The following is a 26312-nucleotide window of genomic DNA, read 5'->3' on the forward strand; positions in this document are numbered from 1 at the left end:
TAATGGCATCACTTACTTGGTAATATCGAAATACCACCATTTCAGAAGGATGACCTGAATGTAACCCATACACACAGAAATAGAAATGATTTTCATTTAAATGTTCTGCTTCTCCAATCTCATCTGCATACAGTGTTAAAGATCTGTTTCTCCTTATTCTTTACAAAGCTGGCTCAGTCTTCTTGACATCAATACAACCAGAAGCTCTTCCTGTGCATTGTGAGGTTTGAAAAATTATCCCTTCTCTCTTGGCAGAGCTTTCCTGACCAGAGCTTTCTTAGACGTGGGTTTGGGGTTGCTTCCTTCTGTAAGTGCATTTTTGCTTGGTGCTTGATACCTTTACAAGACTGTTTTGATAGTGTTTGCTAACGCTTGAATATCTGGTTCTGGGGTTCTGATTCATCCAGCTTTGTGTGGTCACTTAAATTACAGCCTTAGGTGTTTGTGTTCTCTTGTGTGGGGATCTACAAAAAGGTTTCAGACCTACATGCATGTGGGGTGAACCAACACAATAGGTTTCTTGCTCTTTCTGCTTTGCATGCATATTCACTTACCAGGATACTTTCTCTTAGTTTTATTTTAAAGCTAATACATCTTGAAATGAAAAGGTTATTAAAATCTGGTGGAAATCAGACTGGGTGGTTCCCTTCTGTTTATGAAAATACATGGAAAGCTGTGTCCAAAGCCCGCTGCTAAGCCTACACCTGTGAATGACTCGTGAATATTAGGAAGTTTATAGCAGCATGTGCAGTGCACCACAGTGAGATTCTGATGAGATTTTCTGTTAAGAAAAAATAGCAGAATTTCTTCACAAACGGACAGAGATTCAAGTGCTAGCCACGGGATTCGCTGTGAAGAAGGCGAACATTTAGAAATGAAATGGGAAAGAAACAGAGAACTTGCCATTGACTGTGATACTTTTTCATGGTTGGACTTTTTCGCTGATGGGAAATGTAACTGAGGCATCTCAAATGCTTTTTCCTGGTTTTCAGAAACTTTTGACCGTGTGGGCTGAGCTTATAACAGGATATGGAACTGCGTATCATAGCTCTGATTTGTATTCTTGGATAGAGCTATTATTAAGGTGTCATATGAACAGATGGGATATGAATGATGAAGCTCAAATTGGGTAACTACCAGTTGAGAGGAAATGACTAATTGAACTTCAGAGAACAAGAAGTCTGTCTTCTTGCAGTCAAAATATGTGAAACAAAAATACGTATTTGTCCCTTCAGTGTATCTGAAGATCTGTTTCTTCTGCTTTGACAGCATGAAACCTTTATGTTCGTGTTGGCAGCTTGTCTGACTGCAGTAATATAGAACATACTGAAGTTTGTTATAAATAGAGGCTGCATATTTTTAAGGTTACGTAAAGCAAAATGTGAAGTAGTTCTTCTTACCAGTTTAATGTGACTATTGGATCTTATGAGTTCTGTACAATCTGGGCTCTAATGATAGGGAAATTCTGTACATTTCAAAACTAATTGCTGTGATTATAAACTGGGACACTTGACGATATCCCTCTCAGTAATATAAGCTATTTTATGTTGCTTTGGAGTAACAAATATAGGACCTCTGATATATACCAACTAGGTTAAGCAAGCCGGTTTAAGTATCTAAAACTGGGAAAACTACAGAGTTTTAATGCTCCGAAGCGCATCAAGTCATAATATAAAGTGAACATACCCAATTTCTACTAACTTCTACCTGTATCATAAACTCATCTTGTGTATAACGTCAAAACTTCAGTAGTTGTGCTGATAATGTTAGTTAGCTGACATAAATCAGCAGTTTTGAAACTGTAGCAGTTCAGGGATTTGAATGTGAATGGTGTGGATCAAAGCAGTGATTCATGTTGGATACTGTATCATAACAGGACCTAACACATTCAGATACTCGAAATGGAGTGTTAAAAACAACTTTGTGCACCTGATTCATAGCAGTCTGTGATGTGTCTAGTCAAATGTTTAAATGACTGAAAGGTGTATGGATTGCAAGCAGAGGATAAAAATCCAATACAAAGCTATTTCAGCATTGAGCGAGGGAAGAGAATTAATACTTAACTAAATAGCAAATATCACTATTGAGCCACAAGCATTTGCAGCAGAATTCAATACGTTTCTAAGTGACAATTATTATACTTTCTCTTCTGATGATACTAACAAAATCAAAAATATTGTGATTCATAAGCAGTGTGGGTTATGTTCAGGTAACGAAAAGATAATTTTGCTTCCAGAATCTGCATGGCCTCCAATGCTGTGCATCTTTCCACTGCTTAGTAGTTTCCCCACTTTGATTTTGATACTGCAAATTATTGCAAAATGGATAGGGGACAACTACATTTGAGGATCTATTGTTGAGTTATAGTACTTTTTAAAGAGACCCAGACTTAATAGGGTGTGAGTTGTATGTAGAAGTACCATATCTTTTGTAATTCTGTTAACAGAAACTGTACTGTCATTGTGGGAACATAGAATTGGAGGTCACCTGTGTCCTGAAGTTTCTGATGCTGGAAGGATCCACACTGTACTAATTCCTAGCACAATTTGGGTTCCGCCTTGTACTAAATTACTTTTTTGCCCCAGGATTCTTTACAAATACTGTTATTAGTGTGATTAAGAACATCATTCTAATTTCTAGCTTAAATGTAAGCCAAGTATTTTATGTACCAACACTGTTGTACTTTCTACCCGTGGAATTTTTCTTCTTCGTGGATTTACAGAACAGTGAGGGGAGGAATAAGCATTCCATTTCAGCGTTTACTTTCAGAGATGAAGAAACTATTTCTCTACTGGTGTCTCCTACCATGGTGTCCTGGTTTCAGCTAGAATAGGGTAGCTTTGTTTCCCCTTAATCTTTCTAGTAGATCTTTCTTGCATCTCTTCTGGCTTGAATTTGTCGGAAGACAATGGGATGTGGATGATCAAAATGTTACGCAGTATTCTGGATGGGTGGCATTCACCAATATGTTATATAGTGGTGTTTATATTTCTCCATCTCCCCTGAAAAGTGATGATATCTTTATCTAACAAATGAACAACACCAAAAAAGAAACAAACAAAAAAAAAGTTGTTTTTTTTTCCTTTTGTCATTCTAATATCTGTTTATTTTACCCGATGTACATTCATTCTAGGTTTCCATTGAATTCTAATACTTCTCAACTAATGTTACTTGATTTTGCAGGGCTGTTCAGGAAACTTTATCAATAGCTGCCCAGCAGGAAGAAGTACACCAGATCCAGCTCTTCCTAATCAGCAAGGTGCTGAGTATTAGAATCACAGCTGGAAATGTGAATAGTGTCAAGAGAGGCTATGAAAATGATTGTTAAAAGCAAAATCTAGAGTCAGCCTTACAGTGTAGGAGCTTAGCAAAGTTCAGGTAAAGCTTATTTATGTTATGAATCAATTTGCATTTTTCAGTAGCTTAGACAAATGTGCATGAATGACCAGATAAGTTTCCACTATTTAAAATATGGATAATGCTTTGTTAAAAATAATAATGTCCAGTATACTAGCAAACTGCTATTTTTGAGACATGCTGTGGAAAAAAAAGTTCTCTTCTGATAGGTGTAGAAATAGATCAGTATACAATAAAATCTAGATTAGCTAGAGAGTGGAAATGTGTCAATAGCAACTTGTCTTATGCTAGAATTTAGAATATTGATGAGAATTCTAATTGCTGCCATCCTTAATTATGTAGCTATTTTAAGCATATAGGTGTTTCTGTGGGATCTCTTTGTATTGTTACGGCAGAATCAAGGAAGTTAAAGCTTTTATATGGATAAAAAGATGGCAGTGACTTTGTTCTTCCACTCATTTACCAGCAACAAAACTGAATTTCTATAAATATTTTAAAGCCAACACTTTTGTCCCTGCTTCATTAGAAGTTTCACTTAAGACATACTAATTTGAAGCTAATAGGCACGAAAGCAGAAGATTCTACGTGCACAGTGTGAAAACGTTTGAAAACAATAAAACAGAACAACTTCCTGTTGTTCTGCAGATATTCAAGTCACTAAAGTTTAAGTGGCTACAGTAAACTAATGGGAAAAAAAAAGCAATCTGTTTAGTGGAAAAAACTCCTGTTCCAGTAGTTGACAAATTTTTAAGGCTTTTTATTTTGATTGCTGTTTAGCTTTTTAATTGTCAGACCACTTCATAAATCACTCTGAATTTCTTCATTTTAGCTTGTTACTCTGAAAAAAGGAATGAAGGTATAAGTAGTTGGTTCACATATGCCAAAAAATAGTACAATGGCATGTTAGATATTCTCGCTTAAATTCTCAAAATCTGTGGCTCATGTTAACGTAGATTTATTGCCTCTACATAGAAGATGCATGTCTAAAGTGACATGATGTACATTTATTTATGCAACTCTGCTAAAAATGTAAGTTGATATGCTGAGAAATACTGCATTTGTCAGTGTAAATTGGCAAGGAACATTTGTGTTCTTGTTCTCTTTACCACAATTCCTTACTAGCAGATGCTACTCAGATGCAACACACTTTTGGGTATTGCTGTATTTACATATTTGCTCTGTTATTCTTTAGGATTAAACATACTGTATTGTTGAGGAATGTTTTTGGTTTATTCTTGAGATGCCTCTGCTCTGTAGCAGATTGGCATTCTCATTTTCATACTCATTTTCTGTATCTGTTTAAGGAGTTAAAAAAATAAAAAAATAAAAAAATACCGCAACATTAGATTGTTCATTCCAGCTGATTTCAGGCTTCAAACTGTTTTTAAAAAATGATTAATCTGAAAACGGTTGGCCTCTTAAAGAATCTGCAGGAAAGATGATTTGTTTTCTAAACTACAGTTGAAGCAATTAACTAAGAGTATTACATGGAAAAAAAAAAAAAAACACAAACCTGGCATTATTTTAAAATTAGATTTTTTTTATTGTTTTTCTGCAAATAAATGTATTCACCTGGCTGCAAATCACAAACATGAAGGCTCCACAGGCATGAGTTGCCACTAAAAATATTCTTTTCCTGCCTTTTTGTAAATCAGTGCAGATTTGGTGTTTTTATTTTGTTATGTTTTCAATCTTTGCTTTTATCACTCCATCCCTACCAAGTGTGAAGTGAAAAACATATAAAAATCAGAAAAAATATATGGTTAAAGCTGGGGTTTTGTTGGGGAGTGGGGGAGTTTGTTACAAAATTATTACAAGTAGATAGTTATTTATAAAAAATGGAGTTATATAAGATATGTTTTGAGTTACTCTTATGTCAGCTGAAAGAAAATGTTGCAATTAGTTGACGTTGAACCTGTCAGGTTGAATGAGTAAACAACAGTATACCAGGTTTCTCAGAATATCGAATTGTTATCTCACACGTCATGTCTGTAAAGTCCCACTGTACATTCTCTGCCCCAGAACCATCCGTTTTGGGCTCATGGCAAAAGGTACGTTACTGGCTACAGTCACAGCTGATGGGGCTGCTGCAGGCATTAATCATTAATGTAAAGCGGCTGGGGTTGGTGCTGAAAAGAGAGCTTCTGTTGAGCTGTTGGGCAGCTGCATGAACTTCCAAGTACCTGACATACAAACACAAAAATAAAAAAGGTAGTCTGTGCTACTTTAAAAGGTTATCAAAATACAGAATTTTTATATCTTCATGTGTTAAATTTGGATATAGATGCAGAGACCTGGAAGGCCTCCAATATTTTCATGGAATCAGCATTTCACTTGGGTTGCATGGTGCACTGGGTGCATGTCTAGTTATGTGGCATAAGAGTAGGAGAAATTTCAGTTTCCTCAGAAGATGCAGTGGGTGGGAATACACAGTAAGAAATTCATCCAGAGCAATTCATCAAGACTATTTTGGGTCTGACTGAAAGCTCCTGAGGATGAGAAGCCAAAAACCAAGGCAGAAGTCTTTTGCTTTTTCTCCTTGAGACAGGGGAAAATAAGTAGAGTGGCCTGCAAAGTCTGTTCCCTTCTAGAGCTCAAAGTATCTCATTTTCTGAGACTTGGTGCTTTCCTGTTGGTAAACATATATAAATCCTAAAGCACAGTGATGGACTGCATACAGCTGTCAATCTATTGCTGCCATTTGTTCAAGCAACAGCACCCTGTGCTATATTTGCCAATGGTTTGACTAAGCCCCTGCAGTTTGTGTGACACTGTTATGAAATGGTGAGAATTATTCTGCCACTGCTTTTTATGAAAATTGGGAAAATCATATGGTGCTTGAAAAGCTGCCCAGATTAGTTAATACCTGGAAGATTCATCTAGTTGCCAATTACTTAACTGAAACCCAAGCAGGTATTGCTATTGAACTCTGACATTTCTTCCAAACTTGCAGAAATTTATACTTTGAGCTTATTTTAGATCTTGCTTCTTAACTCCCGGTGCTGATTCTGGTCAGAAAATTCTTTGTAAGCCTATAGTTTTATGCAGTCTGCTGTTGCTACAAGAAAAAAGGAAACTTATGCCTTGCAGCAAAATGATTACTTATAGGGAGTAGATTGTTTTTTCTACTCCTCTTTATTATGTTCACAGCTTTTTCTTGGAATTTGTCTTCCTCTGAATTTGTTGGTGTGTGAATTGAATGTAGTTATTTCATCTAGTAATTACAAGAGTTAGAACAAACTTTCTTAATTCTTTAGATAATGCTTTCAAATGGGATAGGCTTTTTTGTTGTGGTGTTGGTTTTGTTTGCTTTTTTGTTTTTGTGTTTTTATGCTTTTTCTTGTGGTTGTTGTTATTGTAGTTTCTTTTTATTATTTCGATTTTTTTCCCAGCTTGCATAAGCTTGTGAAATAGCAGAGGTAAAAGTTTGTGAAATAGCTCAGGGCAAGTGTGTGGAAAGCTGTAGCATTATCCATTTAATGGAATCCCTAAATGTCCACCAAATAATCGCATTTGTCCTTCATCCAGTCTCAAAAATTTTATAAAGAAACTTTGGTGTGCTCCGAAGTTTCCTAGATCCTATATGAGTTAAGAATGAGTTAAGGCAACTTAAAATACCTATAAGAAATTTATATCGAAGATGGCGTTTGATATGTAGAAAATGTAAAGCATGTGCTAGTTTTGCCTGTAGACTCGTCATTATTGTCTTTACATGGAGTAGCATAAACTAAATGATCCAAAACGGAAAAAAAAATGAGTTCATTTCCTAATGGTTTAGCTAGTACAGTTAAGGGTTGAGAAGGTGTCTGTTTCTATTTCAACACAAATTGTTCTGGAAATCAGCCTTTTCTAAATCAGTCAATCAAATAAACAATCTTAATCATGAAGCAGCAAAACCATTGCTGTTTCTGAAAGACAACAAAACTGAAGATGTACTTCACAACCTGAAAATGTCTCTTAAGATTATATTTAATATAGCACTAGACCAAAGCAGCAATTCAATTTCACTATGCATGTTCTTCTTTAGTACTAATAAATGGAATATAAAACTAGAGTAAGTGGTATGCTTATTTTTACATTTATACCAAATTTTACAGTTATTATCAAGGATGCTGTAGAAAGGAAGTCTACCTTTTTTCATTTGGTGACAGAGGAAACCCTTTGGTTTTGGTAAATCCTTAACTTAAATTTATAGCAAACAATTTATAAGTATTTATTCATATGTTATATTTACTGTTTGTTTCTGTTTTTTTCCCCTATCTTCTCATTTCATGCTTAGGTGTATGATTGCTGATGAGGTAAGTGATGTTCCTATTCCCTTAACACCATTTTTCTTGTCTTAATGTACTCCATTCAGATGTGATTTTTCTTGTTTGGGGGATGTGGGCAGAACAGTTGGCAGTGAAGGAAGCCTAATTCATATAATATTCGGTAGGTATTCTGAAAATACCTAATTAAAAATATATATATATCTGACACAAGATTAAGACAAGCTTTGAGAAAGCTTTGAAAGGTACTTTTATTCTACTTAGGCTAAATCTTATATGCTGTTAGGTCCTTAAAATCTTAATGCAGTTTATTTTTATTTTTAGCACTTTATTATTGTATAGATAGCTTTTTTTATTTTATTTTATTTATTTTTTTAATGGATTAGGAGACGTTTGTGTACCAAAGAGAGGTATGCTTCCAAAGAAGAATTTTTGTAACAAGGACAAGTACTATTAATGAAATTCATGACTGTATACATTTTCAAATATATGAATTTATTCCATATTAGGGAAATTTGAGTTCAGAATTTCTTACTACAGAAAAAAAGCATTTTTGTAATAGGGTATAATCATTATTTTATTTTACATTAATTGATGTATAAAACCTTATTGAAAAAGAGGTAATGATTGAGGATTGATGTAGCTTCCCATTTATAATTTGGGATATTATTTAGCAAAACGGAGCTAGAAGAAAAATCAACTTCAAGAAAGAATTATATTTCCTTTGAGTAGTCTTTTTGAAATGCTTTTGGCAGTTAAAGGGTTAACTTGTTAAAGGGTTAACAAGTTAAAGGGTTCGATTACCCTTATAGTCCATCCTACTAAAGCCATGAGTAAAAAACCTTCTGAAATCAATGGAAATGCTTTTTTTTTTTACCTTTAATGAGCTAGCCAAATATGCAATATGTATTAATCCTGTTAAAGAGAAGTATCTTTTTTCATGAAAGATTATCCGTGGTAACAAATTGACAATTAAATATATACTGTGGAACTACCTCTTTGGTTTTGTTCCCTGCATCTGGTTCTTTTTTTGAAAAATAGAGAGGCTCTTGAGACTTGAGTATGTTTTCTGAGCATAGACTTCTAATTTTTTTTTTTCTTTTCCCAGATGGGTCTAGGTAAAACAATTCAAGCAATTGCCATTTCCTACTACTACAAAAACGAATGGCCTCTCTTAATTGTCGTGCCTTCATCTCTGAGATACCCTTGGGTTGATGAGATGGAGAAGTGGATTCCAGAACTCTCTCCAGATGATATTATCATCATTCAGAACAAAACCGATACTGGGTGAGTAAAGTTCGTTAATGAACTATGGAAAGGCTTGTTCCATTCTGTGACCTGATTCCAGTATATATGTGAAAAAGGTACAGTATATATTATGGCCATAATGGAAGGTAAGGATTACAGCAAAATAAAAGATATTTCAATTAGGTGCTATATCTTTCAGTTGAGAGTTGGAATTATGTTTGGTTTTCATCTCCTTTGAAATGGAGAGGTCTGATTGTACAGTAGCAAGGGTTGTCTGCTTAAAATTTGGTTACCTTAGTGTGTCTCTCATTGAACATATTCAGTTCTGTGTCAACTCTGTTGAATTAGCTAGGATTTGTTATTCGTTGTAAAACAGTTTGAGCACATTTTTTGCAAACTTCTGGTACGCATTATAAAATAAGGAAGTAATTACCATTAATATTCCATTTAACGCACTGACAAAATTTAGAAGTTAAAATAAGTATTCTCTAAGTAACTGCAAAGGTCCTTGTGACCTGAGCTTTCTATCTTTAGACTTAATAGCATAAATTCATCAGTGTGTGACTACAAGTCTTGGGTGCTATTAGAATAACTCTCCTATTGGGAGGAAACACTCAATTACAAAGGTATTTTTTTAGTCTCTTTTACTGTAAATGACGTGGTTGATTTCATGGGAATGTCAAGATATTGTTCTAAAACTTGTGGATTTAGAAGATTGATCTCCACATTTTCTGGGGAATATCAGAAAGTGACTTAACTGCCAAGACATGCTGATGAGACAGTAGCTTGGAACCTTCCTTGTGGTAACAGCATAAATTAAAAGCTTGATCAAGGGATAGTTGCTACTGATAGTCAAAATATAACTTTCTCATAGGAATATGGGAAATAGAATAAAGATTTAATGAGCCTTTTTTTTTTAGCTCTTCAGCTAAAATGCACACAAACTCCATGCTTATAGTTCTAAATGCAGAAAGGAGAAATGTGGAATAAGGGTAAATGATGGCAAAAGTAAGTGTCAAACAGAATTCTGTTCATTTTATCTTGAGATTTTAAAAAAAGAGTAGACGTTAACCACTATTACTTACTTTTGTTCATAACAATAAAAGAGGAAAAAACCTGGCTTTCTGTTTAACTCCCAGGAAGCTTCGTAGCTGTAAGTGAGGTAGCTCTTGAGCTAATTAAATTTTTGCAAGAAAATGCAAAAACAGAGCAGCTACACTTGGCTTAGCAATTTGGAAAATTGTGCTTCTCTGTGTTCAGCCTTTGATTTCTCTCAGTTCAATACTTTGCTTTTCTTCAAAACTTCAACAACAAAATTTACTGCTTGAATGTTGTTTAACTTAATGTGAATAAGTTAAAATATACTCAGAAATCAGTTCAGGGTGTCTAAATTTCTAACTACATTTGAAAGGAGATATTTCTGGAATTAACTTTCAACTAATAATAAACAATTTTATTTCTAATTTCTTTTCCACCATGTTCCACAGAGGAGGAGAAATCCTTGTTTTCCTGGTTGCTGCATTTATCTGCGCAGTAGCAGCCAGAGGGTGCAAAGTGTTGGCCACAGTGCCAGTACTCTGACCATTGCCTCTCCCTCCATATCCAGAAGCATGAATGTGCATGTGCACGTACCTTCTTTTGCATAAGTACTGTAAGAAAATTTCACTTAGTTGATTGGGTTTTGATCCATTGCTACTGGGGAACAAATAAAAATCATGCCAGCAGAGCAGTAGTGTCTGACAGATGGACAGACCAGCTAAGACTCGAGTTCTGGTAACTTGTTTGTCTAACAACTAAGTGTCCGTGTGTTGCTCAAAGGCTTCTGAAGGGCCACAGTGCTCTCTAGTGATTTTAAAAACAATGCATGCCTTGGGCCTGGGTATGTTCTTACATGTATAGTAAGAAATTATTTACAAATAATTGTTTTAAAAAAAAAGTCCTTATCTTAACCCACAAAGTTTTTTTCATTGTATTTTCTCCCCCTGCCTCTTTGATGAGGGCGAATGAGAGAAGGGCATGGTGTTACTTAGCTGTTCATTTCACACAACAATGTCTTCTGAAAATGGTTATGAAATGTGTGTGATTTAGAAGTGTCATATGCTAGATTTTCTTCTAAATGAAAAGCCTGTGTTATTAGCCAACCTGACAGCTTACTAATTAACCAATCTAAAAGGTATCATACATACCTGCTTAAAAAAATCTGTTTTAGTTTAAACTAAGCTAACTATACTAATTAATAATTCCATTGTTATATTAATTTTTCTACGATGAAAATTTACTAAGACAACTTCTGGATTTTCTCTTCTAGGAGAATATCAACCAGCAAAGTGACGATTCTGGGGTACGGCCTGTTAACTTCTGATGCCCAAACTTTAGTAGACACGTTATACAAGCAGAACTTTAAGGTAGTTGTGATTGATGAATCACACTACATGAAATCCAGAAATGCCACCCGCAGCAAGATCTTGTTGCCGATTGTGCAGAAAGCTGTTAGAGCTATTCTTCTTACTGGAACTCCTGCTCTGGGAAGACCTGAAGAGGTATTTGACATGCTGTGCTTTTTTGAGGGATAGTATCACTAATGAGCTTACAATTTTGTAATTTTATTGAATACGTACAATTATATGCATTAGAAAATAAAGCAGGTCACTAGCTACGTTAGGAAGCACAAATAAGAAAGTAAAAAAGTGTTCTTTAATTTGATTGTATTGATGTTTTTACAAACTCCTTTTAGGCTTATGAACAGGTGACTTGGGACTGTTTCTTATAAGAAATTAATCTTTCTCATAATAGACCAGATTGTTGGCTGAAATAGAAAATAGAGGGTTTGAGTAGAGAACTATTTATTTCTGCTGGATAAGAGAGTCCTTGGTAGACACAAATTTGCATTAAGTCTTCTATATCCCCATCTGATATAGGCAGTAATTTATTTCTCTCTGGTCTTTTTGTTATTGCTAACATTCTCTAATAGCAAAATTTTGCTAATAGCAAAAGTGGAAAAAATCTATCTAGTGCTAGTTGCTATCCAGAATGATGAATTTTCCTTGATGGAAGATCAATTTATGGAACTGGGGAGGAGCAGAGTAGAAACAAAAACCTCTTGGATTTTATAATGAACCCAACAAACTGTTTTGTTTTGTTTTAATCAAATGTAGAAATAAATGGAGTATAGGATCTAATTTTCTATCAAGGGAACGTAGAGGGCTTAAAATAATATTTATGCATTTCATAGAATCACAGAATCGTTAAGGTTGGAGAAACCCTCCAAGATCATCTGGTCCAACCACCTCCCTACCACCAATGTCACCCACTAAACCATGTCCGTGAGCACCAGGTCCAACCTCTCCTTGAACACCCCCAGGATGGTGACAGGACCGCCTCCCTGGGCAACCCGTCCCAATGTTTGACCACTCTTTCTGAGAATAAATGTCTCCTCATTTCCAACCTGAACCTCCCCAGCACAATTTGGCTCGAAGGGACCTCTGGAGATCATCTAGTCCAAAATGTACAGTAGACTTAAGAGGATAAAAGGGAAAGACAGAGAGCCGTCCAGACTACTGCTGTCTTGATGTCCTCTCTGCTCTCCCTTAGCAATGGGTCTTGGATTCATTGCTGAATCCAGAAAGGTTTGACAGTAAAACAGCTTGTAAGGTAGGATTCTTTCTGGTTAAGGTTGTGTAAACTGTTCCCATCCCTATCCCCATTACTCAGCTGTGAAAAAAGGTATGGAATTTCTGGTCCATAATGACTCTGTCTGTTTTTTAAAGTAGAACTTAATACATGAAAATCCCACTCATTCTTTTAAGAAACAGGACTCTGCTTGCCGCTTCAGAGCATTGAATGCCTGCACTGTTGCTTTGCAGAAGTTCATGTACCTGGCAAATCACAAACGTTATGTTATTAGGAAGAATATCTTCTTGTCCATGTTTTCTTGTTCAGTTTGTCTTTTCCAAGTCTCTAACACCACTGTGGTGTTCGGGGTACTCTCTCTTTGAGGGCTTCATACAGCAGTCCTGCCTGAAGACATGAGCATAGCCTTAAAAAATGTTCTTTGCATATGTGCTGAGCTAGTTATTTTCTGTGCAACTGCTGAATGTAAGCTTAATGCAATAATCATGTAATAAGTGAGAATTATTTCTGAATAGTCTTACATTTACAGGCAATTTGTCACTGTCACTTTTTTTTTTTTTACAGCTTTTCATGCAGATTGAGGCACTTTTTCCAAAAAGATTCGGAACTTGGAATGAATATGCCAAGAAATACTGTAATGCTCATCTCAGGTATTATTGTACTTGTCCTTTTATTTTCTTATTAATTGTCTTTGGTGTCTTTGATTTTCTTCTCATGTGAAATGAGAGAATCGATAAATAGCATCTCTATTGCTGTATGTTTGCCATTGTGTTTGTAGACATAGGATCAGATAACATCTCCTCCATCAAAGAGAATTAGAAAAGTATAAATACATATTTTGTACAAACGTAGAAGATAGCTTGGCTTCCACACAGGTTTTTTTGTCAGTGTTTAGGAAGATTTGGAGAGAGGATTAAATTGACAGAAGACTTTACTTAAAGAATAAATTGGAAGCCATTAAAGTTTGAGAGAAAGTGGAAGTGCCAACATTCTGTTAAGTGAAATGATTTCCAAATTTACCATTGTTAGTATGAAATGTATATGTTTTACCTTTAGAGCTAGTGTTTCAGTTAAAGCTGAAACTTGAGTTTTTGATTGTCAGTCCTTTATGCATATCATGTAATAATTTACATTTCTTTTTATTATGGGATCCAAACTTTTTACTATCCCTTAACACTTGGGGAAAAGAACACTGTATATGGTAAAAAGAGATAAAGACATGAAATTCCCCAAAGCCTGGTAGTGTGTTTGTAGTTCAGTTTCAGGATTTGAATATGGGCACTGTAAGTTCTTGTCCACTACCTTGTCTCCTATTTGCTTCTTTCAAATACATTCCTAATTAAATTTTAACCCATTTTTACCCCTTGCATCTTTCATGTGCTTTCATGTTTCATGTGTTTAAAATCATTAACTTCATGAGTACCCATACCCCTCTGTTTGCTTTCCTCAGCTTTAGTTTAATGATCAGTTTCTCTATTCCAAAATAGAGGGGACAGAAGAAGTTCTGATATGAAATGCTTAGCTTTACCCATCTGAATCTGTTTTGCAATCTGGAATGAAAGAAGTTTTGAGAAGGGAAGAACCTTTACAAAAATTTCTTATCTATAAATTTTACATATATTTGGAACAGTAGATTTTGTCAGCGAAATTGTCTAGCATTTAGATTTTTTTACAGTAATAATTACACAGTTTCATTTTCGTATAGCTTGGTTTTTCTTTCATCATATGTGTTTTATCAGCATTAAACTTTTAATAACAAGGAAGGGTGCTGCCTAATTTTCAGACAGAGAAATGCTATTTTTTCCATGGTGTTTTGACTGAATGCATGTGTAATTTTCACACCACAAGTGTGCGTGGGTACAGCATGGTTAACTTCACAATCATAGATGATTATCTTATTTTTGGAATGGCATAAATGTAATAGGAATCAAGTTCAGGGTTTGGCAAGCTCTCAATAAAAAACTTTGTCTTAATGACTGAAACAAAACATCCTGTGGTAATAAACTTGATGGGATTGTTTTATGCAGAACTTTCTGTGAAAATGGTTTTTTGGCTTAGGTGTTCATATGCACCTGTTTCTAAGGATAAGGTCCTAAGTATTTCTGTGAGTTTTCAGCTAACATTTCTTTTATCCCCAATGCTCAAGTTGGAGGGAGGAACCCTTTCTAAGGACAGTCATATAAACAGACTAAAGAAGTGAGGTGAGCAAAGGATGTAGCTGTCATCCCTCTGTGCAGCATTCTAAGTGAGCTACATCATTACTTTGCCAGTGCAGAAATGAGTCCCTCAGCTCCTTTCAAAACTGAACATAGTCAGCCAATGAAATACTGTTGATAAGCTCAGTAAGGCTTAAAATTCTTAAATTTTTAAAATAATTTTTACCAGTGGAATTACATGCTTGCAATGTGCTCTTTTGTCTTGGAAAATGCCACCTGGGCTTTTCTCTAAGCCAGCAAAATCTGTCATACTAGTTGTTTTCTTTACATCTTGACAATATTGACACTGAAAAGCTGTTCTTTCTGCTGCAACATGTCCTTGAAAACAACTAAAGGAAGAAAAAGGAACAATAATTTAGTAATTTATTTCTCTGTTTCAACCTTTAGCTTTTTAACCTTAAATCTACTTCCTTTATTTAGCCTTGTTCATTAAATAGCATTGCATTTAAAACAGGAAGCTGACTGTAACTAGCAGGGAATTCTCAGGGGGAAACACAGAAATATTAATGGTGATATTTGCAGCATTTTTGTCAGTTTCTCTATCATTTGTTCCCCTCTATAATATAATAAGGAACATTGTTACTATGGTATATTCTTTTCATTAGTCCGTTGAAAGAAGAGTTTTAAAATGGTACCTGGAACTTCTGCTTCTCACAGAAAGGGTAGTGCAGCTGGGATGAGATACAGGACTGTGTACATCTGATGGGTAGTCAGGCCTGCAGGTAGCAATAACTGCTGGAAAATTGAAAAAGCTCTGGCTTCAGTGTTGGAAAGAATCAGAGAGAAAGCAATCATCTCTCCAGTGTAACCAGGAACACTGAATATTGCTATCCAGCATGCCTTCATATCTAACTGTGTGTTTTAAAATTAATTACGTACTGAAAGTTTCTGTTGGATTTGGAAGAGCCAGTTTTCACCGTTAATGCTGATTTTTATGTTTTTTTCCAGATTTTTTGGTAAAAGAGCGCAATGGGACTGTAGAGGAGCTTCAAATTTAGAAGAATTGCATCAGCTTTTAAGAGAAATTATGATCAGAAGACTCAAGAATGATGTTCTAACTCAGTTGCCTCCCAAAGTTAGGCAGCGTATTCCATTTGACCTCCCACAAGCCACAGCTAAGGTGTATTTTCCACTTAATGCTAAAACCACATTTGTTAGTAATGTCTATAAATTTTACATATATATATGTATATATATATATTTATATGCATGTGTATTATATTCATGTATTCTTTGTAACTACATATATAACATAGCATCTGTATTATTCTTTTTAAAATATGTGAAGAACATGAATATGCCACTTTGTCATCAAATAATTATAAAATATGCCTAATTTTAAGACAATCTTCTTCCTTTTTGTCTTCTTTTCTATTAGATTTTGAATCCTGCAATTACTTTTAGACAAATTTGATACTCTCATAAGTATTCCATTCCTAAATGTTTCATGCAAATCAATATTGTGGTAGAGAATGCTTTGTACTGTCTAAACTGTCAATAAGTTATTTGTACATCTATCTAACCACTGATCTCTTCTGCCACTCAGAATTTGAATGCTACTTTTGCAGAGTGGGAGAAATTAATGAGAAACCTGAATTCAGATGCCAATGAAAGCCACTTTGTTGAAGTCATGAGTCTAATCACACGCATGTATAAAGAAACAGCCATTGCCAAGGTAAGCATGGAAGTATTTTTTTAGGATACATTTATTTTTTTCAGTGTGGTTTAACTTAATAAAATCAGTTGTATTGGCATCTCCTAGACTAGGAATGTACTGAAGGCGGGTACTTCAGCGATGTGTCTGTGTGTTGGCAGCTGCTGCAGCTGATCCAGTTGGCATGTGGTACAGGATGGTGCTGATAGAGCCCTTATGCAGACTGTGCTCTGCCAGTACTGGTTCTCTCCACGGATAAACAAAAAGAATAATCCGCTCTAGCTAGTCTCTGTTTTAACAGATGGAGTCCCCTGTTCTGTATTTTCCTCCTATACTTAAGATGTGAGAAAAAACAAGTTGTTAACCAAAAGTTTTACACCCTTACTTTTTAATGTTATCAGATTTCTTTATGCTAATCTATTTTTAGAAAAAAGTATTTAAAAATAAATAAAAGTTCTGCAGGCTGTTGTATCAATAAGAACAGAGACTGACTACTTGAAATTTTTTCTTATTTTTTTTACATAACTTAAAGATATTATTGTGGTTGTGTTGCTATTTCTCCCATACTTTTTTATTCTCTCCCCTATTACTGTCAACCCATTTTTAGACAGAAAGTTGAAAGAGGAAAAACAGAAAAAAGTCAGGGGATTGTAACTGTGGGTATTGTATTAACCATTTATATTGATCTTGATAAATCTTATTAGTTGCTATTAACTATTAAATCTTACTAGTTACCATTGATAAATCTTATTAGTAACTGTCATTATTTTAATAGCTGTTATAAAAGCTATTGAAAATGATACTTAACACAAAAGAATTCTATGTATGTTTAAATACGCAAATGCTAACAGTACATGATTGCAGTGTCATGAAAGTATCAAAACTATTTTTTTGGTTTTGATACATCGATTTATGGCTGCAGATACAGATGTTCTCATTAAGCAATGTCTTATCCGTTTATGTTTGGACAGAAATTAGGAGGTTTATTTTAGCATGGTTTGAAACACCAGATAATGGTGTCATAACTAAAAGTATTTTTATTTGCATCTAAATCTGAAAGAAGTGACATCTAATTGTGTGATCTTTTGAGGATGAAGGTTTTTTCTCTAAAGAAAGGAAATAGGTTTCACTATTAAGACATAAATTTATGGTACTTTTTAAAACAATCTGAATAATTTAATAATTACTGTTCCATAAAATCTTAAATGGATAACAAAAACCATGGCAATTTACCTTTTTATTTCAAAAGAAATTGAAAGGCATTAAAGTAAAAACTGTCATTTTGAATGTTTTATATGTTTAACTAATGAAAACTTACTCTCTTACTCCAGGCAGGAGCAGTAAAGGACTATATCAAAATGATGCTTGAAAATGACAAATTGAAGTTTCTAGTTTTTGCTCACCACTTAAGCATGCTTCAAGCCTGTACAGAGGCAGTTATAGAAAATAAGGTAATAATTTATCAAATGTGCACTCATTTAATTTCAGACTTTACAAATACACAACAGGTGTGTTTGAACTGAGCAGAACTACCTGGAATTTAAGGAGTTTAAGTGTATACAGGTCAGTGCCACTGGATTAAAAGGATTGTGGAGTTTGGAAGAACTGTTTTGTACACAAGGATAATGTAAACACTCTTATCTGGTATGATACTTCATTATTGAATTAATGTTGTAGGCAGTTGTTTCCCAAGTGGCTTTTTTTTTTTTTTTATACCAATATGCTTCTGTGTACTTTGTTTTTTTCTCTGTTTAATTCAAAGCAATAAAAATGTCTACAAACCACCTTCATGTTATTGGTCATAGACTCTCATCCATTGCTAGGGAACAATGGCTAACTGTGCTATTTAATATTAAGCTATTATTTTGCAAGTGCTTTGAATTTTAATTAGTCCCATCAGGGAAATTGCAGGTTCTGTGGAGTATACAATTTCAAGAGTCTGTCACTCTGTTGTCTTCTGTAAATGGGGAGTGCTGAGTCATCAGTTTTCTAGATAAACAGGCTTAATTGTAGATCAAAAGGCAAAAAGCTACTGAGTTACCCCTGTCCCCATGACTGGAATAGAACAGATGTTTTTGTATTTGTATTGGGGGACAGAGGGTGATTGGATCAAAAAATGAGCAGGGATGATTTCATTTTTGTCTCTGTTATAATATGTTACAGGTTCGCTACATACGGATAGATGGAAGTGTTCCTTCCTCGGAAAGAATACATCTTGTTAATCAGTTTCAGAAGGATCCTGATACACGAGTTGCTATTTTGAGTATTCAGGCAGCTGGTCAGGTAGGATTAAAAAAAGGAAGTATGTGAAATAAGAAACTTCAAGAATAAATACTGATGTCACTTGATGATTCAAGTTATTTAATTGAAGGCAGTTCATACAGTATATATTTTGGAGACATATGTATTCATTTTTTGCACTAATCATGTTAACTGTTTTAAGCCTCCATTAAAATTACATGAGTAAAATCAAGATAAGCAGCAGCATCTTGTGCTAGAATAATTAGTAAAAAAAACAACAACAACGAAAATCACACTCTATTTTCTCTCTTAAAGTACCAGATTAATAAGTAACATTTATTTCCATAATGAAAAGCAGTATGCAGTCTTTGCATAATATTGGAGTGTTTATTGAATCTTATTAGTACCTACCTGAGGGTCAAAGAAGAAATCAGTGTAGAAGGCCCATCTCCTGTCCCCATGGGTCCCCCTTATTAACATATAAAAATGTTCTGTGCAGCATGTAGCTTTGTGTGGAGATTTTTTTTTCTAAAATTTATCTACTTGCTTATTTTGGTTAGGGTTTAACTTTCACTGCTGCTACTCATGTTGTGTTTGCTGAATTATATTGGGATCCAGGCCATATTAAGCAAGCAGAAGACAGAGCACACCGAATTGGGCAGTGCAGTTCTGTGAATATTCACTTCCTTATTGCAAAAGGAACATTGGATCCTCTTATGTGGGCAATGCTGAATCGCAAGGTATGTGTGGAACAGAACCAAATAACCAGAAACTCACTGTGTTTAAGATACCACTTAAGTGAGAGTGGCAAATAACGTTTTTGTTTGTTTAGAGCCCTGTTCTAGTATAAGACAAATCAATAGACCAAGAATTGCTAATTATCAAAATGACTGTTCTGAATGAGTGTTTCCTATCTTTTGCTCTCCATTAAAGGTCGAAAGATAAATAAGGTAACTCTTTGCTAAGGTGAATGGGATAGTTCACATTTATTGTTTTTTCTTCCTTCTAGCCTTTTATTGCTCTGGTTGCTCAATTTATAAATTTAAGGTTTTCCATGCAGTCATAACACCTAGAGATTTTTTTATTAGTATTATTGAGTGAATGTTATACCTTTCTAACTTCATTTCTGAGAGACAGGAGCATTCCCAAATAACATTTCTTAATCTCACCTAAGGTTCAAGTAGTCTTACCTTCTTGTTGTCAGGTACTACCCAGTTGTTTTAGGAAGGTCAGTTCCCCATTCTACATTCTTTCAGTATTTGGAAGATCTTCACAGAACTAAAAGTCATTTAGCTGTTTTGCTTTTGTGACCTTTTTATAACCTTTGATGCCATTTATTATGTGTCTCGCTTTGATAGCTGAAGTGTGTTAGTGTTGTGTCAGCTCTCATCTTCTGACAGTTCCAGAGGTGTAAAGCTAGAAAGAGAATAGCCTTTTAAACTCTAATTGTCAGAACTTAATGAGATTGTGGTTATGCAATTTCTTCTGATGCAAATGCCAGTTAAGTGCTCTATTCCAATTTGTGGCAATTCATTCTTGCGTTTGGCTACCCCTTTGTTGGAGTGGTGCAATTGCTTCTGTCCATATTGTTATTATATTGAGAAACTGATAACCATTTTTGTCAACATTTTCCTCTGCTGCTGGAAAGTAATCACAGTTTACAGAATCAAGGAACTGCAAACTGTATTTTAAATTCATTTGAGGAATGAAACTATTCTAATTCCTGTAGGTACTGACATTTTATATGTCACGTTAGATATGCTACTTATTCTTGCAGAAAAATGACTTTTGATTTGGACAACTGAAAGAAGAACAGTTTTAACCAAAGTTACTTTGAGTTACTACAGAGTTTCTCACTTTTCTCTTGCGAACTCTGTTTACACATTCGTAATGAGCGCATTTAGATAACTAAATTTGTTCCAACATGAATTCTTCAGAACTTCTATGCAAGTCTTCTTTCTGCAGGCCAAAGTTACAGGCAGCACCTTGAATGGCAAGAAAGAGAGAATGCAGGCTGAAGAAGGTGACAAGGAGAAATGGGATTTTTTGAGTTTTGCTGAAACTTGGGCCCCAAATGAAAGTCTAGAAGACACCCAAAATGAAGTTCTATTTACACATGTAAGACTTAAAACTTATGTTTTTCAGTATTCTGTCATTTCAAAAAAACATAGCCATTGCTTACCTAAGCTTTGTGTGCACTGCAGATTTTACTAGTAGAGAAACACTGAATGAGTGGGATAAATACAACGTGAGTTCCATTTCAAAAAGTTAGTGAAGTTGGAGAAAGTGATTTGTTGGGCATAAATGTCACCAGTTTTTGCATATGTCCTTATGTTATCATTTAGGTGTTTGAATCACCCTCAGTCTGATAGGAGCATGTCATTTCTGTTTAAATCATAACTTCATTAATAGAAAATTAAATACAATATGATTATTTTAAAAGCAGTGTTTAAAGGCTTTCTTTGTAATAGGCATGGTCAGAAAAAAGGCATGCAGCATATCAATTCTGTGTCAGTTTTCAGACTTTTGTTAAGAATTTTGAAAATAATTTTTACAAAACAGAAGATCAATGTTGAATTGCTTTTTTGCTAGCTGTTTATTCTTTAAGGAAAATATCTTTTGTAAAATATCTCCAAACTGAAACTAGCTTCCTGTGTTAGTGAGCACTACTAATGGATAAAAGCAATAATTTTGGCCATTTCTGATGCTGTAAATACAAGATGGGTTTACATATTTCTTTCTCCTTTCCTAGTTTGAAAAGGAAAGACAGCATGACATACGTTCCTTCTTTTCCCCAAAATCCTCCTCTGAGAAGAAACGCAAAATATTTTCAGGTAGTGAATCATTAAATACTGATCCAGAATCTTCGGAAGTCACAAAAGAAGAGGATGCAGAGAAGAGCAGTGAAAACCTGGATTCCACAAGACTAAACAATGTGGATACGATTTGTCATGAAAGTTCATCTGAACGTGACGCTAAAAGAGCAAGAAGCATAAGTGGATCTACTCTAGTCAGCTCCAGTAAGAAAAAGAAAAAATCTTTAACTGGAAAAAAGTCCACTTTGTTTACAGAAAAAAATGCTGAAGTCCTTCCTTGTGACTCAAACACTTCAAGTAAAAGCACAGCTTTAACTAAAGTTTGGCACTGTAGTGCTTGCACTTACAGTAATAATGAATTGCTGCCTTACTGTGAAATGTGCAGTTGCCCTCAGAACAGTAATGGTAAGTGACCCATGCTGTAGAGAAAGCATGCGCTCTTCATTCCAGTTGTGATTAGTTTCAGAAAATAAAGTATTTTTAAATATATAAATATACACAGTTACAGGCAAACTGTGAAGAATGATACCTTTACATGAGCAGACAGATACCTGTTAAGTGATCTTCCTTAATTTTATTTTTCCTGAGGATTTTTTCAGTTATTCTAATTTGAAACAAATAGAGACTTCAGCTGAAAGTTAACAAGATACATATAGAGTGAGCAAGAATATACATTTTTTTTTCTTTGTAGCAAATGTATCTTTTCTTTGCAAAGGTTTATGGTTATTCTGAATCCAATTAAATGGTAAAATTTTTCACAGCTTGTCAAAACTAAATGATGTAGCGTAGATGTTTTTATTAACTTGGGTATTGTACAGTTATCATGGGAGCCATTGCCTTGAAAATACAGCATTTCTCACTCCAACAGATCAGAATAAATACCTTTTATTAAATTTATTTATGCTATCTGGGAACTTATTAAAACATATTTATAAATCTATCCCCATATTTGCAATTTAAATTGCAAAGAAAGGAGTAAGGTTCTTTTTCTTTTTTTCTTTTCTTTAAGTCTCTCTGGTTGATTAAGTAATTCAACTTCTGAATTTCTTAAGTATAGATCAATGCCTGGAAAACTACTTCATGTGTTTAAGGTGTACAATAAATATATATAATAGGCGATTGCTAACCACATTATTACATGTATGTTGACATAAAGCTGGGTACATGAAATTGCTGAAGTGGAATACCGTGGTCCATGTGTTTATGCTCCTAATATTGAAGTTAGCTTTTTTTAAAAGTGGTTGCACCATGATGATATTAGAGAATAAAATGCAATTTCTTTGCATTTCAGTTGCATAGTTTTGTGTCCATATACGTACTGAGTAGCTCTATCTGTTTATATGGATAGTATAAGTGATCACTTTTCTTCATCTGTAGCTGAGAGAAATCCCGCTAGCCAGATTGAAGAAAGCATGTCAGAAGACTCCGGAAGAAATGAACAGAGAACAGCATGGAATGCTGAAGATAAAGGAGAAGACTTGGGGGAAACAGTGACTGAACGATCTGTTGAAATCAGTGAACAAGAAGCTGTTAAAATTGAAAGTGAAGAAGGTGAAAAAAAGTGTGGAGAAGGTAAAGTGGGACTACTGCAAAAGAAAGATGATAGTATCCTGTCTGTGAAACTGTCTTAACCGCCTCTGGCAAGAAACAGAACTTTTAAATGAAAACCTTTCAAAAGTGTATTTGAAAGAAAGAAGTACATAGACTAGCACATGACTTTTCATTTCAGCCTGGGATGTTTACTGAATTCTGATGATGTCTAAACCTACTCTTTTCAAACAACGCCAGAGGAAATACAGGGGTTTTGGCTGACATAGGAACTATGTCAAACTAGCGAGTGTGAACCTTAAGTTACAACATAAAGATTTATTGAAACTTATGATGGTGTTTACTTGCGTTCAGGACAGCCACAGATAAAAGAGATGATGGGTAGTTCAGGAGAAACAGAAAATACAGAGACATCTTAATAGCTTGCAGCTTGAGTTGTGTGTATCTTGTTATTCTGGAATTAGATATAGAATCCTAGTGTGGTATATATTTTCTTCAAGTTTGTGCCACAATTTCTGAAAATTGGAAGGGGGTAGGGGAGAAAAGATGAGAGATTAACAGTGTTCCTACAAAAAAGTTTGTATGTGCACCAAATTGGGAAATTTCATAGCTCCTTAAAAGACAGGTATAATATTGTTTTTAATGTCTGAGTGGACAAAATGAAGAAAATTTCTTAATTTCAGAATTTTTTGTCTTTATAGAAGATTTAGATCAATCGGACACGTTTCTAGTGTATGATGGGCTTATGTTCTGTGCAAGCAGGAACACTGATAGAATTCACCTCTATACAAAGGTAAACCTGAAATGAGCATGCTTTTTATCATTTTTAAATACCAAAGTAGAATGTCCTATGAAATGCTGATGTTTCATTTGTTATGCTTTATATAAAAACAGTATTTTTTTTATTAACTGAAATATACAAAAATTAGGTACTTTATTATTCTAGTTCTTTCTCTCTGTGGAACTAAGTAATAATTCTCTAGATATATAGCTTCTAACACTTCTCCTAGCTTATCTTTATAAGGTGCTAATGCACTAGATGTATGTTCAGATTACCTGTTAGAAATTGAAGTGATATTTAAGATTCCTGTTTTTATTATAGTATCTTACCACAACTTTGAATCACTGGAATGATAAACTATTCTCCTTTTTGCAGCTAGTGTGCTATTCCAAAATATTTGTAGACTTACAGTAATCAGTGAATCCCACCAGATCAAATAAGTAAATAAAATACTGCCACCACATTTTCACAAAGGTAGGCATTGGTGCTGTGTATAAGTAATTTCTTGAATAAAACACGTTATCATTAATCCAGCGGTCATAGTAGGACAGAAACTAGCAGGTGATAATTTTCTAGGTCATCTTTCATAGAGAAGACAGGACTTGCTGATCACTTCTTTTAAGAGTTGGAAGCCTTTACTTAGAAGGTTTCTCCGAAGCTACTGAATGAGTCAGTGTATTTAGGTGCAACTGTAAAGCATCACGAATAGCTGAGGGCAAGTCTTTGAGGCAGTACATTTTTATTAGTTGAGCTGATAGAGCTAGAAAAAAACAGTCAAAAAAAAAGTGTTGTCTTGTATCTGCAAATTTGTGTGATATACATAAAGCATATTATGCTTCCTAGCTTTGCACATTTTACTTTAAGATAAAAACACATTTTGGATGGTATTGGTCAACTGTTTTGTTTTGGCTTGAATCAGAACTTTGTTATGCTATATATTGCACAAAATCTTTCTACTGAACCATAATACACTGGGGAAATCTGCTTTAAATCATTCCCTCAAATTTTTGTGAATCATCAGTAAGTTCCTGGGTCATGTCCCCTCTGGGGACAACTTGTTCCTGAAAAATTAGGTAGAGTCGAACTTGTTCATATATATTAAAAAAAAAAAAAAAAAAAAAAAAAAAAAAAAAAAACATTAAAACCAAAAAATAAGATCTGAATTTAAATGGTAATGAAGGATGACATTCTCCATTCTATAATTATTCATTTCACTTGGAAATTCAGTCAAGAGAATTATAATTTCAGTTTATTACTTTAAGGCAGTTTGTTTGTCTCTGAACTATTTGCAAGGAATCAGTTTCAAATGTAAAACTTTCACCCTGTTTACTTTTGGATATATTAATGTGAGTAATGTTTCTTGCATCTGCAGCATTATCATGCATGTGTGGCTTATCATTTGTTCCTGGAAAAATCTTACCTTCAGGGTCTAAATTTAGTTGGAAGAGGAGGATAATCCAGTTGAAACAGATCATTTTTTCTAGATTGTACTACATTTCATCTGTAAACAAAACTGTTTTCTTGTGTAGGATGGTGAACCACTGAATCATAATTTCATTCCGTTGGACATACAGCTGGATAACTGGGAGGATTTGCCAGAGACCTTCCAGCATAAACAAAATCGTTCATTGGCAAGTACAAATTCTACTGGCACAGTACTATAATGTTTAATATGGAGTGCTTGGACTTTTTTTTAATAAATGCAGAACACTTTCAGGCCTTGGGATCTAGGCACAGTTTCATCAGTGCAAGCAGATGTTATAAATGTTGATGTGAATATTAATTATGCAGTCTGTTCCTCTGGCAGATTATCATACCTCCTGTTAACATTTCTGTAGATGGAGTCAACCAGGCATCATTTAGTTTCTCATTTACAGAATTAGTAACTAACATTCATAAGTCAACAAAATAGCATTTTAAAGGTTATGAATTATGTATGGTGCGTGATGAATACGAACGTGCTAGATTGTATCAGAGCTGCAGTTCTGAGCAGGCCTCCTCTCTCACTTCATCCTTTGGTCTCCTAACAATGTTCAACACTGTGTAGGGCGTAACTCCACTGCGATAAGCATCTTCAGTTATTTCAGCAATAATGGGCGCATTCATAATGGTGTGTGAGAACATAAATGCTTTTAAACCAAGAACTAAAAGTAATGAAATCAGAATTTAAATTGGATGCGCTATGTTACCTTGTAGATTAAAATACCCATGTTAGTAACTGCTCCCATGTTTCTGTTATATCCTGCAGTTTCCTTGACTTCTTTCTTGTGGCTCTGACTTAGAAGTAAGACTGATCAGTACACTTTCACATTTGCCATGAAAAAAATACTTTAAAGAGAAAAAGAAAATTATTGATGTGTCATTGTCTTGAAGAACGTTGCTGAATGAAGCTGAAATCACAATTAAGTCCATACTGCACAATGCACAATTTATTCTTACCACAGTCCACGTTCAGAAACACCATGATACTGCCTACTAGATTGTTTCAAGTCAGCAAATAGTGGAATGGAAAAAAACAAAACTGGGTCCTATCACTACTGGCTCATATTGTTG

The 26312-nt window shown here is 34.6% G+C and overlaps 1 protein-coding gene across 1 annotated transcript in view; it reads left to right on the forward strand.

Annotated features, from left to right (window-relative positions):
- Positions 1–26312, forward strand: part of ZRANB3 (zinc finger RANBP2-type containing 3) — a 47078-nt gene that overhangs the window by 13583 nt on the left and 7183 nt on the right. The window contains exons 3-16 of the mRNA XM_084288776.1: positions 7637–7655; positions 8734–8912; positions 11182–11413; positions 13068–13153; positions 15668–15839; positions 16266–16394; positions 17705–17824; positions 18537–18656; positions 19175–19354; positions 20580–20732; positions 21367–21835; positions 22808–23002; positions 23680–23771; positions 25289–25390. Of these exons, the coding sequence (XP_084144902.1) occupies positions 7637–7655; positions 8734–8912; positions 11182–11413; positions 13068–13153; positions 15668–15839; positions 16266–16394; positions 17705–17824; positions 18537–18656; positions 19175–19354; positions 20580–20732; positions 21367–21835; positions 22808–23002; positions 23680–23771; positions 25289–25390 (2248 nt within the window). The remainder of the gene's footprint in view (positions 1–7636; positions 7656–8733; positions 8913–11181; positions 11414–13067; positions 13154–15667; positions 15840–16265; positions 16395–17704; positions 17825–18536; positions 18657–19174; positions 19355–20579; positions 20733–21366; positions 21836–22807; positions 23003–23679; positions 23772–25288; positions 25391–26312) is intronic.

Source organism: Netta rufina (assembly GCF_964035555.1).
Source record: "Netta rufina genome assembly, chromosome: 6".
In the NCBI taxonomy this organism is placed as follows: domain Eukaryota; kingdom Metazoa; phylum Chordata; class Aves; order Anseriformes; family Anatidae; genus Netta; species Netta rufina.